A 17,306-nucleotide genomic window follows, 5' to 3' on the forward strand; every position below is an offset into this window, starting at 1 on the left:
GCCTGTGGTTTCTTGGACAAAATTCCTGTGTTCTTTGTGCTGTAGTCAGCAGTATTAGTTGAGTGAGCAGATATTGACTGTGGTATTCACGTGCAGTGAACCAGAAGCAAGCCAACTCTATAGAGGCTGCTGTCAAACTTGTTGCAGTAGCCTGTGAGGTACTGGACTGTGACAGACTCCTTTTTTTTCAGCACAATTCTTCCACTCATGTTAAATCTTGCTTCAAAGAGAGCTGAAATGTTACAGTCTTAGTGGGGATTTTTTTTTCTTTCTCTTTTTTTAAAGTGTACCTGTGAGATTCCTGTGTTGTGAATTGGAAGTTCCCTAAAGTTAGAGTAGGTATAAACTCCAAGAAATGTGAGCAATGAGTAGCATGAATTTTAGGAACACAGAGCATCTTCATCACACTCTCACACTATCTTTCCCTGACTTAGACTCCATCCTCCCCCAACAAAGACATCAAGTCCTAGAATCTTGGAGTATGGATTGAATGTAGTTGGCACTTTTTCTTTCCCAAAGGATGAAAAAACAGAAGTTAAGTTTACACCTTACTTTTGGCACCACCTACTCATCCTGCTGTATTTCTTATATATATATATGTGTGTGTGTGTGTGTGTGTGTAAGTCTGTATTTGTTTACATATCTGTAACAAAACATAGGCTGTTGTAGCTGTGCTTCTGAGGTGTAGGAGACTAACTAGCTGTTCCTTGCATATTCTGTGTTGTATGATGCTAGATAAAAACTCCAACAATACTTTAATTTCACTGGAAGTGTTGTATTTTGTGTTCAATGGGTTTTTCATCACTGTGCCTCAGGTCAGGCTGAGCTATCATTGATGACTGATGTTATTGATTGATAGAGGAAACAATCTAAAGAAAAATGTTATTTCGTTTGATTGTTACTTTTAGGATGCATGACCAAGAAATGGCTTGGGACTTTATTTCAGAGCAATGTTTACATTGAAGCTGGGCCCCATGAAGTTGCCACTGAAGAGCAGGTGGTTTATCCCTTCCAGCACCAAATGTGTAGGTCTGAATTTATAATAGATTATGCTGCATTTATGGTCAGCTTTATAGGTGCATTGGCAATTTTCTGGAGGCTCTGCAGAGGTTAGACACAGAGGCAAACATCCTACAGCCTGTGATTCAGGAGTACAAAGTTCCTGAAGGAATTAACTAACCTATCGTCTTCTTGAAAGCATTATTTATGAGGTGTTGTGACCATCGGTGTTAAGGATCAACAGAAAATTAGGGCGTATTTCACATAAGGGAGAATTTCTAAACATATCAGATTTAAGTGGCTATCTCTTTAAAGATACACATCTTTCAGTCCTGTATCTCCTGTTGAAATTCAGCCTAGATTTATCATGCCTTTTCCACTGGCCCGTGGAAGAAAAGATTGATAGTCTAGTCCAGTTTATAGAGGCCACCAACGCAAATAGCCCCATTTAACAACACTGTAGACAGATTTGGCAGAGAGATCAGTAGCTGAATGACCAGGGGCAATCAGGTGTTCTCTGCTTTACCCTGGAAGATCACTATCAGTGTATATCATCAAGACAGTACCAAGAAAGCTTGTGTAGCCTGCCTCTGTCTTCCTTTGCCTTGCTTGTTCCTTGGACATCAGGCTTCCATCCTGATTCCTTTTCTGGGAGCCTGGGAGCTGTGTTTCTACTCCTGTGATTAGATTGAATTGCAGAGATGCTGAGGGAGCAGATGTGTGTAGCTTGTGCAGGTGTGTTCCAAGCTGGCCAGGTTGTTCCCCTTAGGGTTTTCATTTACACACCCAGCTACCTACTCTGTTTAGAGAACTAATAATGATTCCAGCATATAATGCATTTACCTTGAAGATTTTAAAACTGGATTTACTACTTTTAAAAAAATTATGCAGCCAGAATATTAATTTCCTTTATGCTTATTGTTCAAAGTTACAGCTTTGCCTGGGAAATGCTTTTAACTCCAGGTTTTCACACAAATAGAACAAGAATAGCAGTGTGAGGAATTTCTCTCTTGTTTCTTTCGATGGCTGTAGTTTTCCAGCCATTATATATTTACCGTTTGTTAGGACTAACTTGTACTGTGGACTATGTAGCAGCAAGATGTCTTATAGTGCTTGAAAGATCAAAAAGGTGGCCTGACAGAGACAAGACTTCTCAGCCTGGCATGAGAACTGAGTGTTTTCCTGATCTTCTCTGGTTGCACTTCAGCCAGCTCCCATACCTGGACCTTTGTTACTGGCAGAGAAAATACAAGAAGGGGGCTGTAAGCAGAATATCTTTCTTCCCCCCTTTTACCTTAGCAGAATTCACCTTTGATATAAGTGGTGCTTCATATACCTGTGAATCCTACTGCTCTCATGATTGTTGGTGCTGATGTGTGACTTGCACACCTGCTGTTTGAGGTGGTGTTTGGAGGATGGGAGAAGCTTGGAAGTTGCGCTTTCATAAGGTCACCCCTTGACTCCGGTACTGGGTACAGCATAAATATGTACTGTACAGCTGATATTGTCACTCAGGTGCACTCTCAAAATGGCTTTTCTTTCCCACATCATGTATTTGTCTAGGGGAAAGGGGGAGAAGATGCGTATCAGAAAATAATCTGTGCGTTTTATATAGAAATGTATATATGTAGAATTTTTATTCAGGAGTTTCTGTAGATTTGTATAATCTTTTTTTTTTTTTTTTTTTTGCTGCATGTAGTTATAGATGAGAAATTCTAGCTGATACTCTATTCAGTAACAGTCACTAATCCCTGTGAATATCAATTTTGGGCTGTCTGTTGATGATAGTACAGAGGTTTGAAGCAAATCCAACCATACCTCAACAGAAATGATTAATGCTGAACCTTCATATCGCTGTTTTGTCAGGACTGTAGTCCTGTAATGTAAGAATTTTAGTCAAATGTTCCCTTCACAACCAAATATGCATAGCAAGTGCAATAGGAGAAATATTCAGTTCCTGAATTTCTCTTTTGTTATTGCCGACTTGGTTTTGTTTTAAACAGTGAAGTTATTATTTTATTATATTAAAAAATTAAGAAAATATTTTTTTCTTCCCCAAATTGCAGTTTTGTAATATTGTGAACATGTCTTACAGTAGGCACTGGAAATCAAAGGATTTGTTTTGGTTTGGTTTTGAATTTTGGAAGAGAGTGTTTCTTAGCATCACAGAACCGATGTTGAGGACAATGTTCACTTGAGGTAATGTGAGAAACTTTCAGATGCTTTTCCAGAAGAAGGAACACCTGCCTTAATGGGAGGAAGGAGTTAAGGAAAGAAGAGAAGCTAAAATTTCCTGGAACAGTAGTGAGCATAGCATTCTTGAGTTTGAGGTAGGGAGGGTTTAGACAAATCATAAGTGAATGAATGAGATGAGGAGAAAGGCTCCAAAGTACTAAAAGTGATAAAAGCTTCATTCTCCAAAAATAAAAAACCCACTAAATTATGAGAGCAATAACACATTAATTAAAAATACTGTTTTTCAAGAGAACAAAATGTTTGTTCTCTTGAAAAACAGTATTTTTGAGATTCATATATCAGTTAATTTCAAAATTTAATTTTACTGTCATGGGTCATACCTGTCATGAGAAAAACTTCCCATGAATTGCACACGAGTTTTTTTGAGATTTAGGACAAGCCTCAAGATCTTCCTTCTGGTCAGATAATCCCCCTGGTGGATGCAGTAATCTGGTCCTCATGCTGTGGGAGTGGATCCTGATTAGCAATGCTGTTTTTTCACAGAGAGTATTCTCATCTGTGAGTGGTAGAGAGAGAAATGAGGAGTAATTGTAGAAATCATTTAAACTCTCTTAGCTTTGTACCATTTGATTGTTTTTCTTCTTCTCCCAGTCATGCATGCATGTATGTATGTACTTTCTCTGTCCTGCCAAGGTTATCTTTAAAGATCTACAGGCATTTTCTGAGAGTTTTTGAACCAGTTCACTATTTACCGGTATATTGCTTTTATAGAGGTCGTCTTTGATGACTTTTTTGTCATATGCACCCACTGAAGTTTCAGTGTACTCAAGCATTAGAAAAGCCACTATTTGAGTGTCTTTGTTTTCTTTGTTGAGCTGTTTATTTTGCTTTCTTCCCACACAGTTCCCTGGCCTCGCTCTGACAACTGCTTTTCTGCATGAATTACATTCCTCGGGGCCGCAAGTCTCCTAATTCTTCCAGTCGATTTGATTCCTGCCTGTGTGATTAGTCCTCTGCTCCAACACAGTTGGTCTTTGCCAAGCAGGCTGCTTGCTAAGTGCCTTTAACATGAAGACCTAACTACATTTTTTAACCTCATTAGAGTGTAGGGCACTGCTTCATTCTGGCTTAATAACATGGCCACTGTTGAATCATCAATTGCTCTAAAACAGGTTACAAAAAGGTTACCTAAATTGTCTGTTTTTCTTTTTGTATGACTGTGCTTTTGCTGGGTAAGTTTCTTTCAGCTCATGTCCATTATTTAGCATGTAAGTTGCTTTTTTGAAAGGAGACCCACAGATGCTACTGAGGTAGATTTATGATGTTAAGAAATTTTATGTTTGTATGTTCAAAAAGAAACTCAGCACCTATTTGGAAATAGCAAAACTAAATTATAAAACTAGTAAGAAAATGTGGGTTTGGAAGAAAATGGGAAGAAGGCTTGGGGGAAAAATTTCCTGCTTGTTTCAGCTTTAGAATTATAAAGACTTCATCCTCACCAATTTAAACACAGGCCTTTTACTATAATGCTGGATTTACAGCAATGCAGCCACAGTTTGCATGGCTTCACTTTGTCTTGTGGGTTCAATTTTTAGCTGAATGTGTTCCCACTAAAATTTATTTCAGTTGCAGTTATGTATAAACTTGAAAGGAAAAGACATTCCCGGGCTTCCAAATGTTGTAAAGGCAGCAGAAAAGTTTCCTAGGAAGATGGTTTCACCAGGGAGCTGGGGGAAGAAAGGAGGCAGTGGGTCACATGCCACTTGTGATGGTGCATTTGTGCAGTTGCATAGCACAGCCACTCAGAGGGTGAGACTTCATGATTAATGGTGTTTATTCTTGACAGAAGCCTCCTTTATTTATCTGCAATACAGTTTAGTGATTTTATCAGTCACCTGAATGAAAAATATTCAGTCATACCAATATTGCAGTGTAAATTGAGTAGAGTCACTTTTTATTATATCTTTCAGCCTTATCATCTGCACAGTAATTTTCTAGCAGGGGTTTGATATAGAATGGCTGGATTTAGCTGTACTTGACACAAAGCCTCTTCAATTTCCTCTAAAAGTTCAGGCTACTCTTAGAAATGTGTATAAATATATATATATATATATATATATATATATAAATATATATTAAAAAATATATAACTCTCTTATCCAAGCAATTTCAGTATTTGAAAGAATAAAGATAAAATGCGCAAACCTGGATGTAAGAAATGTTGTTCATATGAAAACATCTAATAGCTCTGAAGGCACCGGTGAAATGCTCTTTAGTGTTTAAGCTTGTGGCTTAGTGCAGTTCTTTTTGCATGGCTACGTAGTCTGACTTTCTTCTAATCAATCATCATCCAACTCCAATCAGCATACAGGCAGAGCCTATCGTTCATCCTGGCTGTAATTTCAGAGTTGAGGACTATAATGGCCACATACAGCACATTAGTCACTGCGATAACAGCTAGTGGCACTCCTGACGAAGGGGGAGGATGGGGAAGAAGGGGAATAAAATTCTTCTCATTCTCACAGTGCATTAGTGAAATAGGAGCAAATGTTAAACAAATGTTTATTCAATTAGCTGACTTAACAGCATTAAGTGTGAGAAAGCTTCTGACACTCCTTTGACCCACTTTTTCTGAGAGAGGAGAGGAGCAGCAAGGGAGGCAAGAAAGGGATACATTAATGCAGCCCAGATTTATATATGTCTACATACTGATATGATGGTGTCTCTGGTTAAAGACTGGAAGGGATGTCAGGCTCTGCCTGTAGCCTAGAGGAAGCTAAAATTTGAATAGCAAATGGGACCACCTCTAGAGCATCAGAAGAGAATTGCAGAGCAGAGAAGTTTGCTATAGGAATGCAGTTGGTAATTTCACTGCCCACTCTGTTATTACTAACAACAGGTAATGAGTTGGCTGTAGAGCTTTTAGATTTTCCTGCTGCACTTTGTAGTATAGCATAGTTTGAAGGAGAAATAGTGTGTGGAGGTCCATGGTAATCTTATTCAAATAACACTTTCTTATCTTGTGCATCTGTTTTATGTGCATGATGATGATTTCTGCATCAAATGCAACATTGCTACATTATCCTCCGTCTTTTAATGTACAAGTCAATACATTACATTTATAAGTCTGTAAACTTGGAACCAGCTGAAGACAGGAGAGGAAAAATTTACCAGCACTGGGGTTGGGCTGTCCTGTGAAGGTATAAGGTCTTACTTTATTTATGGTTCAGTGCAAGCTGAACAAAGTAAGGCAGTGCCTGGATAAGGCTCTTGCAGAAGCAAGAGATGGAAATCACATGTTAGCATTACTTTTATTTACTGTTTACATTACTGCAGTGTCCAACAGCTCTGTGCAGGATGGGAGCCTCTGCTGAGTGTTGTGCAAATATAAGGAGCTCTGCCAGGAAGAGCTCGAAGTCTTTGGCAAATGAACTCTGGTGAGTCAGCTCTGATGGCCTCAGGGTTTACCAGCCCCAGCTGTTTCTTCACCCTGGGGATTATCCCTTCTCCCTCAGCAGGGTAGTGTGCCTTTGCCCCATTTACAGTCTCACAGCTTTGCTCTGGCTTCCTGAATCTGGGCAATGAAGTGACCAGAGGCAGAAATATTCTGCCTGGGAGGAGCACCAAGCTGGGTACTCAAGGCTTACACAGCTGCCAGAAAATTTGCCAGATAACCTCTGGTAGAAGCCTAGAATGGGCAAGTGGCATTTGCAGGGAGTAGTTATTGTTGGTTACTTTTCTGTATGTTTGCCTTCTTTGTACAAGCAAAGAATTGCCAGGTAAATGCATAGTCCTCTCCCAGTCACTGATTTCTTGCAGCATCCTGAGAAGGATTTGGAGAAAGGAGAGGAAAGCTGGGATGCTCTGTACTGCAAAGGCCAAGTGGACAGTGTTTCAGAGCAGTGCCAGGAGGCAGCAACAGTGGTGGGTGGATGGAAGAGGAAAAGGAGAGGCAGGTGCTTGTGAGGAAGAGAACAAAAGAAGAGTGGACTTGAGAAATACTGGGAGCCCAGTAGATAGTTTTATTTATATTTTTCATAATGAAGGAAATTAAACAGTCAAAACTGTGTCAGCATACACATTTAAGCAATGCACGTCAAGACTCCCAAGTCAAGACTGTATCATCTGAAGCAGCAGTTGCTTGCTGTAGTCACTACAGGTGTTACTGTGGACTGAAGGTCACCAATGTTACAGCTGACCTTATGTAAACTGCATTCTGTTAAATAACAGAATGAATATTCATTCCTTTTCATGGCATAAACTATTCTTGAGGAAATCCACAAGCTGATAGTTGGGTTATTTATGAAGTCTTAAAAGTAGCAGTATATGTAAAAAACCTGGGTCCGTGTTCAGGCAGTCCATCAGCTGAAAAATAGGAATGCAGTCACTGACTGAGGATTTAGTGCTTGATTAATGTAGTCAATTTTTAACTGTAACTACATAATGTTAACACTTCCCAAAGAAGGAAAGGGGAACCAGAGTAATATTCTTTTGCTGTCGGTCAATGCCTAATTGTCGTGCAGATTTCCTGAACCATGAACCTCTCTTGTACAGTCATTTGTGTCCTTTTTCCTTTTTTTTTTTTTTTCTGCAATGATTCCCTTTAACTTTATGTGGGAGAAACTTTTTATTCTAACCACATGTGAGGTTATTTGTATATTTTAGGAATTTACATACCAGAACTGCACACATTTTGTAAGGCATTGTCCTTGCCTCAGTGAGAAAATATTTGTAACATGGGATCTCTTGATGTGACCTTCCCACTGAACTGATACTGAACATTTTCCAAGTGCTTTACCACAGTTTTAAAGATGGGGAAAGAGTGGATCAGGAAGACAACAAACTTGTACAAGGTGGACAGCAGATAAATAATGGAAACCAAACCAGAGCCTGTCTACCTTAAACCCTGATCTAGCTTCTATGTGAACTACGTAGGAAGGGACCCATTCATGATTTATTTGAACATGTATCTACTGAATGAAAGTTTGCTACCAAATCAGATTCTGTGACCTACTTCCCTATGCTGACTTCAGTTCCAGTGTGAATTTTGGAGGAAAAGTGAGTAAATATTCACTAGGTGTTGAAACATGGAAAATGATACAGGAAATCAAAAGGTTTTTTTGTTTTAGGACTTAAAAAACATACTCATGTTCTCCTTTTTTCTACATTTCCACCATTAAGAAAATATAGCTAACAGTGCTTAATCTTTTGCAGCACTCGAGCTGTTTTATATGAAGTGTGCTCTGACATTTCAAGAATTATTCAAATAATTCTTAAAATGTTCATAATTACTTGCTTAGTTTTCCTGAGTCCAAGAATGTGATATAGCAGCTTTGAGGCAGTGAGTGATTCTAGGGGAATGGAGTGCCTGTTTGAAGCTGGAATTTCTGAAAAAAAAATTAGGTATTAAAAATTATATTATTGATTTCCCATAGTATGTATCTATAGGTTTGATTGTTTACCAATTCAATGAGAAGTGAAAAAAGAACTGTGGGTTGCATTTGAAAAATGCTCAGTGCTGGCCTCAATCTCCTTACATTGAAATCTCAGAGCTCAACTTTATTAACACAAAAACCTTTTATTAGCCAGTTGTTGGCTGCTGGTGCTGAAGGGTCAGTCTGTACAAGAAACTATGGTATTAAATAAACAATAGGAATTTAACATGGGAGATATTGCCTGAGGAATTGAGCCACATGCTTTAGAATAGGAGTCACCACATACCAAGAAAGTCCTTGTTTGTTCATCTCCCAGGTTCTACTAGAAATAAGTGTTAATTTTTTGTGGGCAGACATCAGATGATTATTGCAGGAAAAAAAAAAAAGAAAAGAAAAAGATAAAAGAAAAGTATCATAGGCAGTTTAATGAGTTTTATATTTTTCAGTTCTCCAGGCAGGACTGAATTGAACAGGTATCAGAGAAACAGTGTGGATATCATTGGTATGAGAGTTATGCCATCAATGCTTGCTCCAGCATTGAATAACATACTGTTAAATGATTAAATATCGAGGTTTGAACTTTGACACGTTCATAATATAACAAGATGGATGAAAAGGCAATAATAAATTAGGTTATGTTACAATATTTCATCCCACTTCGTTGACAAGCTTTGTTCTGTGAGATAGATTATTGTTCCATCTGTAACCTCAGCTCAGTGTCATATTTACAATGTTATAGTTAAGGATCACTTGCTGTTTTCAATATAAATGTATTTTTCAACAGATTCATAAAAGAGCCATTTAAAATTTTATCAGGACAAAACTTGGCATTAAGATTTCCAGACCTGGAGTTATAGTTTCCTTTAAAATCAGAAAGAGCTTAAATCACCTTCTTTTTTTTTTTTTATTAAGATAGGTTGTGCTTAGAAGAGGTTTATGTCCAAGCACAGCTTAAAGTTATTTGGAAACCGTTTATGGCAGATCTCTAACACCAAACCAACCTCAAAAATAGTAGTCCAGATTTTCCTGTGGCACAGACCTTTGTGGCTGTTCTGAGTGGCTTTACATTTGCTTCCAGAAAACATTGCTATTGAAGAATGCCTGTGAGGAGTGGGGGGTTGTACTATGCCCTGGGGCCTCCTGTAGTTTTCACACTTGCAAGAGATAGAAGAACAGGGACAATTTTCACTGTATAGATATTTTGGCATGTATTAAAGCATTTCAAGCACTGCATAGCAAGTAAGTACCCTGAGGCCACTAATTGGCAGTAATAGTCTTGAGTGGCCTCACTGGAGACCTCTACCAGCACCTCATGCATCCAGGAATTCCTTTTTAGCTGAGCTGCCTGACCTGCGTTGTGAGTAGTGCCAGTTTGTGGTCCTGCTTCCTGGCTGAGCTCAGGATCTGCACTGCAGGGAGCTGTTCTGGATAGAGCCCTCAGAACCATGGTGTAGCTTGTCTCCTGACCTGTCTTTGTCCCCGTCTCCTTCTGCTCTTGGCTGGCCCAACCCAGACCTGGTTTGTCACTTTGCCTTGTCTCAGGCTCATGATTGTTAGTAGCATCTGGCTCTGGTCACTCAGCTCTAGTGGCATGGAGTGCATTGCCCATGTGTGGCTCCTGGCTTGCCTTTTCTTAGGGAGCAGCTGGACTTTGCTGCTCCCCAGCACCCTGAACTGGGTGTCTTTTCTTTCCATCCCCCCTCCTCAATTCCTAACTCAGTTACATGCATGAATCCACATAAGATAGTTTCATGGACTTTGGGATGATCCTCTAATCCCATCAGTAGAGCACTGAGAGGGTGGTTAAAAGGATCCACAGTCAGCAAGCTATGTGCTGGCTTATCTACCCAGGGACTTTCACCTCTAGTCACACAGCAACATTTCACCTCAAGTTAGCTGTTCCATTAGTACCAAAGAAAGGGATAAGATTTGAATTTGGGCAATCCAGTCTTCCTCTTTGTAAAACTGACAAATGCTTAAGTACAAAAAACAGACTGAAGTATGTAATAGGAGTCCCCATATCTCAGATTTTTTTCCTGGTGGAAAGAATGTGTGATCCTTTCAAGATAATACTAGGTAATGATCTGTGCATGCAGATCATTTTGAAATATGTATAACTTGCTCATGCTTGCCTCATGAACTCTCAGATTCCCATGATCTTCCTTCACCAGTTAAAAAAGGGCTGTATGGGCTGAAAAGGGAATTGCATTTGATTCAGTTTTTCTGGTGGTTAAAATCTAAACCTACTGCTAATCAGTCTTCTTGTACAGAGTTCATCTATTGAGGCTGTAAGTAACAAAACAAAACGACACTGTTTTCATGAGTAATAACTGAAATCCTACAGATAGCTCACCTGTGGTTCAGCAGTGGTCAGAAAAGAACCCCATTTTTTTAAAAAAGCAGCTTCACACATACTGTGATTTGCCCTACAACCAATGCAGTTCACAGCTGCTGAACCAGTGTAACTATGTAAGTTTTTAAGAGTGTGCAGACACCTCTGCAACAATTCATCAAGTGTCATGACTAATAGGCAAAAATACACCTGTTTGCCCTTACACTGATCTCCCTGCCTCAGCACGTGTGTGCCATTCACAAGCTGAGCAGTTGAGATTCCCCAGAGCATCGGAGTTGGGACAGGAAGAAGCTGTCAGGCTGGGTGTGGGTGGGGAGTGGGAAGTCCTGTGTTAGATATGGAAGCTGTGTGGCACTCATGATATTTCAGCACCTTAGCAGTGAACAGGAAGGCTTTCTAGACAGGAAGGAGGAGATGCCTTCACAGCTAGCCCTGTTCTCTGTTCCTTCTCATTTACATCAGGGTTGTAGATATAACCAAGGTTACTGAGAAAATAATAAAATCATCCTAATGTGCCAGGATAAAAATGAGTGGTGAAACACAGCCACGGGATCTTTTTTACCTGCAAACCTGGGGACCTTCAGCTATGTCTTGAAAGTGTGATCAGCTTTGTATGAAATTTGAATTGAGTTTGCAGGGTCTCTAGAAGTAGACACAGAAGTCCTGATTCAGGAAAGAGCATACATCTGCTTTGCTCCCTCCCTTAAGTGGTCTGAATATGTTGTATAACAGAAGAACCCCTGCACTGGAGAAGATGCAGGGCAAGTTCTGCCTTCCCATGGTTTACAGGTGAGGCATAAATTGTCAAGCAGCATCACTGAAAATCTCCTTGCCTCTTCTCATGCTGAAGCCTCATTGCATCCCATGAAGTAGCCTCAGACCCAAGACAGAACACCATTCAACAGGATGCATGGCTAGGTTGCAGGATACTGGGCTGAAGGGTCCTGAGTTTGCAGAAGGGTCTCCAGCTTCTTTCCCTGCTCATGACAGCATGGACTAGATGACCTGTAAAGGTACATTCCAATCCAAACCAATCTATTATTCTATACACGTGAAATAAATATTATGGGGATGGACTGCCACCCACATCTGGAGATTTGATTTGTCACTGAATGAGAATCTGCAGAGCCACCCCTGGGCTGTACTTTTTGCTGCTTACAGGACGGAGGTTATTCCAACAATGAGGTTGCAAAGCAACAGTAAGGGTGTTTGACAGCACCCTTTCTAAAAGCTGCATTTTCGTTTGAAGGATGGAGTTAATACTTGTGAAAGATGGTCACAGTTAAATTTAATCACAGAGGGAAAGAAAAGGTATGTGATGTTTATTAGAATAAATCAGGATGACTCAAATTGTAGGCCTGAGAGCAGATGAAGAAGGCATGAGGGAAAATAGGTCTGTAGGGAAAGGGGAGTCTGGGAATACAGAGGAAGGAGAGAAGTCCAGACTGAAAGTGACCCCAGAAGTTAGCAGCATGTTAAAATCAGATGCTTGAGAGAAATTAGGTAACATCAGAGTCCAGAGCTGGGAATTATTTGTGGAATCTGATGACTCCTTATTTCTGCCTGAGATAATACTGTTTATATGCCTGCTGTTGATTGATGTTACCCAGGTCAGTGTCCTTTTCCTAGCATCCTAGGAAAACTGAGGAGCTCAGAAGAAGAGAGAGAGAAAGAGGCAGGGCTGAGGAGGAGAAGAGCAGCTGAGTCCTGGTGTCCTTGAATGGCTCTTGCAGGATCTGGAGGGAGAAGCTGACAGCCTGGCTCTTAATTTTGCTCCTGCGGCAGCATCTGGCTGTTGGCCAGCTGGAGAGTGAATCACTGAGGCCGATACAGACTTTCAGCCTTCTTGCATAAGCATTTAAAGAGTTTTCTGTTCAATATGCACCAGATAAGGCCAGGGTCCCAGCCTGTCTGCATGCTCTTCGTGTTTCTAAATATGAGTTGGGATCACATTTAAAAAGAATCTCTCGTAAAATGACATCCAGACTTAGTTTCTTTGTTACTCTTGTATTAAATTTGCTGTACTACTCTATTTTTCTCACTGCCAGGATAGGAAATTCACTCTGTAATGTGATACCCAGCGGTAGTACTTTTGCTTCCTACATCACCATGATTTTTAAAGCTCTTGCCAACCAATCTTGGCCTCATAGGGGATCAGGAGACAACAAATATTTCACATCTGGTGTGGTTTCATAGTACCAAGGTGAAAGATGCACTTCCACTGTAAAACAAAGTTTTACTTTAGAACCATGCAGACAAAAAGTTCTCTGAGGAAAGGAGATGTCTGGTTTGCGCTGTGGTGGAAAGTAGCTTCTGGTTTCAGGTTCTCAGTGCATTTCAAATATGCTAAAAGCATGATAGTGAGTGGCTTAGCTTTATGTGGGTCATTTGCTCGGGTGCCAGACTGCACTGTTGGTACCTGCTGCTAGCACAAAATGCAGCTCCCTAACAAACTTTGGAGCTAGGAGATATTTTCATACAGGAAGGCTAAACAGGCTTACCTTGCAGAAAGCTGTTGGAGGGCAAGAAACACAAAAAAGGTCACATAGGAAAGGGAAAAGAGGGAGAAAAACACATCAGGAGAAATCTTCATTCCTCAGGTTTTACAAGCCCTCATGGATTTAGTGGCAGGGAGCTGGCGTCATGTTAGGAATTCATGACTTTGATCACTGTCCCACTCATATGCTTGCATTTCTGAGCTGATGGCAGAGCAGAATTGGCTCCTGTGTAAGATTATGGTCTGTTGGCCTTTTAGGTGATGACAACTACTTCCATTGATCATGATATGTGTATGTTAAAGGGAAAAAATACATTTCTTGTTTGATTACTCTTTGTAAGCCAACAGCATCAAAGGAACAGGCTGCCCTCACTGCTCTCACAGCTGCTGCCTGTGTCTGTGCTGTATATATGCTAAATTAATTGGAAAAACAGGGACAAAAAGGCGTTTAGTTTGGGTCGGCCAGTTGGACTACAGCAAATGCATGACAGGCGTAATCATTGTCTTTTGCCAAAGAGCAGGTTGGCAAGGGCAGGCACTCCAGCCCCTTGTGATGAAATTTGAACTTTTTCCAGTGCCTTTGGAGATGGGATGCTGTGAGAGAAAAGTCTCCAAGCAGAGCCCAGACACTGTCCAATCGACAGGATGGGGGTGATGGGGAGGTTATGGCGGGTTATTTGTCTTTTGTCAGCTTTAAGCCTTGGTTCATCGCACCAAGGCTTGAGAGGGCATGAAAGCACCATGAAAGCATGAAAGCCTTGGTTCATCGCACCAAGGCTTGAGAGGGCATGAAAGCACCAAGCTTTCCCTTCACAAAAATGATGCAGTTAATTAATGGGGTCTTGATAAAAATCATTGGTCACTGGAGCCATACTAAAAACACACATATGCAGCAGTCTTTCTTACTCTGCCGCCAAGTTCTGTGCATTTTTCATGGGAAGGGACAGCAACAACAAAATTAAAATGCTCCAAAGAACCCATCTGTCTTAATTGCTTGCAAAGTTTGGGAATCTTGAAGTGATTTCTGTATAAACCTGCCATCTCGCACTTTAAGAAAGAGTAAGCTGGCAAATGAAGGGCATGGTTGCAGGTGTGGCTCTCAAAGCTCCTTTTTCAATAGGCACATGGTTTTGAAGATGTAAATGATTCTGAATCTCTGTATGTATTTCATATTGCAGTAAGAATTACTGTGTGATACAGTGGGCATATTTTGCACTAATTGAAATTATTTTCTCCTTAACTGCTTGGGGAAAGGTATTGAGGTGTGTAAACATTAAGCCAAATATAAAGTCATGGTAAAATTGGTCAGAGAAATGTTGCTAATAATGGGGACAGAGAAGAATTAATTTCCCAACCTTTTTCTTTGCGGGCAGTTGACTTCAGTACATGTGCAACCCAGTTGCTATTCATCAAGAAACAAGTGTTTTACCTTTACCAATTTTTCTTTATTGTATAGATAACCTGGCTGGTTTTGTTTTTCTTCCTTTTGTTTCTTCCAGGCCTTCTGCCTTATCTAGTAGCCCAACATACTCAGAGCTTCCATTCCTTAGAATTTCCCCGCACCGAAATCCTGCTGCAACATCAGAGTCTCCCTTCAGCACCCCTCACCCATACATTAACCCCTACATGGACTACATCAGGTCCCTGCACAGCAGCCCATCCCTCTCCATGATCTCGGCAGCCCGCGGACTCAGCCCAACAGACGGTGGGTTAAGACAGGCTTCCTGTTTTCTGTCATTGTAGCAACTTAAGTTATATTAATCTTGTCAACATTTTTCCCCCCTGTTCAAAGCAGCTTCACCAGGTTTGTCAGACATATTCATTATGTCATAAATGTTTCAATACTTCATCAGCCGATGATGGCTCATTTGTACATCTCACAAATGTTGAAACTTCAGGGAGAAGAAAAAAAAAAAGCTGCCTCATTCAAAATTTATGCTGGAAGTGTGGTGTATGTCTTGTGATATCTTTTGTTTGTGGGGCTGACATGGGGTGTAATTCTGATCTCCCAAAAATCCATTGTACCTGTTCTGAACTGAGTCAGATTCTTTATGAGTGCACGCCAGTGTATAACCATGGAGTTCTTCAGGCATAAAAGGTTTGTTAATTGAAATAGTATTTTTCAATCATATAAAGCATGCACTGACTAGTTCCATTTAGTCAATAGTTCTGTTAAAGTTTTGTAGAATTACTTCAGTTTATCCTAGCCAACAATATGGACAAATGAAATGATGCTTATGTAGAAGTGGCTGATGATCAAGATTGTCCCTTTTAATCTAAATGGTGGACAGTATTCTTGAAATTCAGTGCTTTAGGTCTTGGTATAACCATGGCTTTTACTTTTCAGGCTACTTGGGCTGAAGTGAACTCCTGTGATCACTCTTGTCATTATTCTAGCACATGTCCTATTCATTTGAGTAGGAATTTTGCCAAAGTGAGCCATCAACAGAGTTGCAAAAAAAAGCTGTCTTGTTAATAGTAGGTTTTTCAATAGTGGGTAAGCATAAGCAGTTTGACATTTCAAAATTGTAGCATTTACTGAAGAGAACTAAAATATAACATACTCAGAATCAACTATGTAGAGAAAGGTAATTAAACTGGTACTTTAACTATGGGAAAGATCTTCCCAGTGAATTCAGAAACTTACCAGAGTTAAACTGCCTTTAGCTGAATTTGAAAAATGAGCAGTGCACCCTATCCAAACGGATAACTAATTAATCCTCGTTTATAAGAATATATACCTTTACAGTTAATCCATTAGTTATGGGCACATATTCTTATGAGAATAAATTTTAATGACCTATTGTCAGTCAAGGTATATGGCATGCACGTAGGGCTTTCTTAGCAGCACTTTGGATGTTGCATGAATTCTTCCTGATTCTACCCTTTTTGTTTTAGCAGAAGTATTTTTTTGAAAAAAACACATTTAAGAAAAGAATTTGAATTGTTAGAAAGGCAAGTTTTAACTTTAGGAGCTTTGGAGCTTTAGATACAGGACAAAAATGATAGAGCTATAAAGTAATGGCATATATTGGGAAAACTCTTGTAGTGTACATCTGGGCTTTTTCATAGGAGCTAATGTGCAGAATACCTTGCTATCTTCAATACTCTTCAGGTTCCATTCCTGCAGAATTCCATTTATGCTTAAGGTATGTTCCAGTGGCACATAAAGGAAGGTGTGAATGACCTATGACCACCCATGACATAAAGCTGTATACAGTCTTGGTCTCAGGTGTACCACACTGGATTCACTTGCAAAGATGTAGGCACATAGTGTTCTCTGACCCAGCACCCAACTGATGCTCCAGAAACATCCAGAGATGTCACAGGTTAGAATTTGGTTGCAGATTCTGGCACCTAAATGTAGATGTGTACAGTATAGAAATGTGTGATCTTTCTGTGTTGTTCTGCCATTGTAGTCCAGTGAGTTGTAGGTAGTGAAGCCCCAAGGAACTATTCAGTTCCCCAGCAAATGAACACTTGGTATGTTAGCAGTTAAGTCTGGAGCTCTGTCATAATTATGATGGCGCTAAGGTTCATCTGTCTACAGTGCAGGTGTTTGGTGTCAGTTCAGGTCCGTGAAATACCCTACCTCAACTCCACCTGCCACCTCAGAAAGACAGATTTCTCCCACCTGCCTATGTAGCTTGGATTCCCAGGCTTTCAGAGGGCATGAGACACTCAGGTGTGGACAGTACAGCTGAGTACACTCTCTCTTAATGCTCATCCCCTGAGTTTTGCTTGCTGACTGTATACACAGCCTTAATCTGTCATAAGTACATGCTAAATTGGCTAGCTTAAGCATCTCTCTTCAGGTTTTAAACAA

At 40.1% G+C, this 17,306-nt stretch overlaps 1 protein-coding gene across 1 annotated transcript in view; it reads left to right on the plus strand.

Annotated features, from left to right (window-relative positions):
• Positions 1–17,306, plus strand: part of GLI3 (GLI family zinc finger 3) — a 201,778-nt gene that overhangs the window by 119,879 nt on the left and 64,593 nt on the right. Inside the window, exon 5 of the mRNA XM_066557224.1 lies at positions 14,980–15,185. Within this exon, the coding sequence (XP_066413321.1) occupies positions 14,980–15,185 (206 nt within the window). The remainder of the gene's footprint in view (positions 1–14,979; positions 15,186–17,306) is intronic.

Source organism: Molothrus aeneus, chromosome 1, assembly GCF_037042795.1.
Source record: "Molothrus aeneus isolate 106 chromosome 1, BPBGC_Maene_1.0, whole genome shotgun sequence".
In the NCBI taxonomy this organism is placed as follows: Eukaryota; Metazoa; Chordata; class Aves; order Passeriformes; family Icteridae; genus Molothrus; species Molothrus aeneus.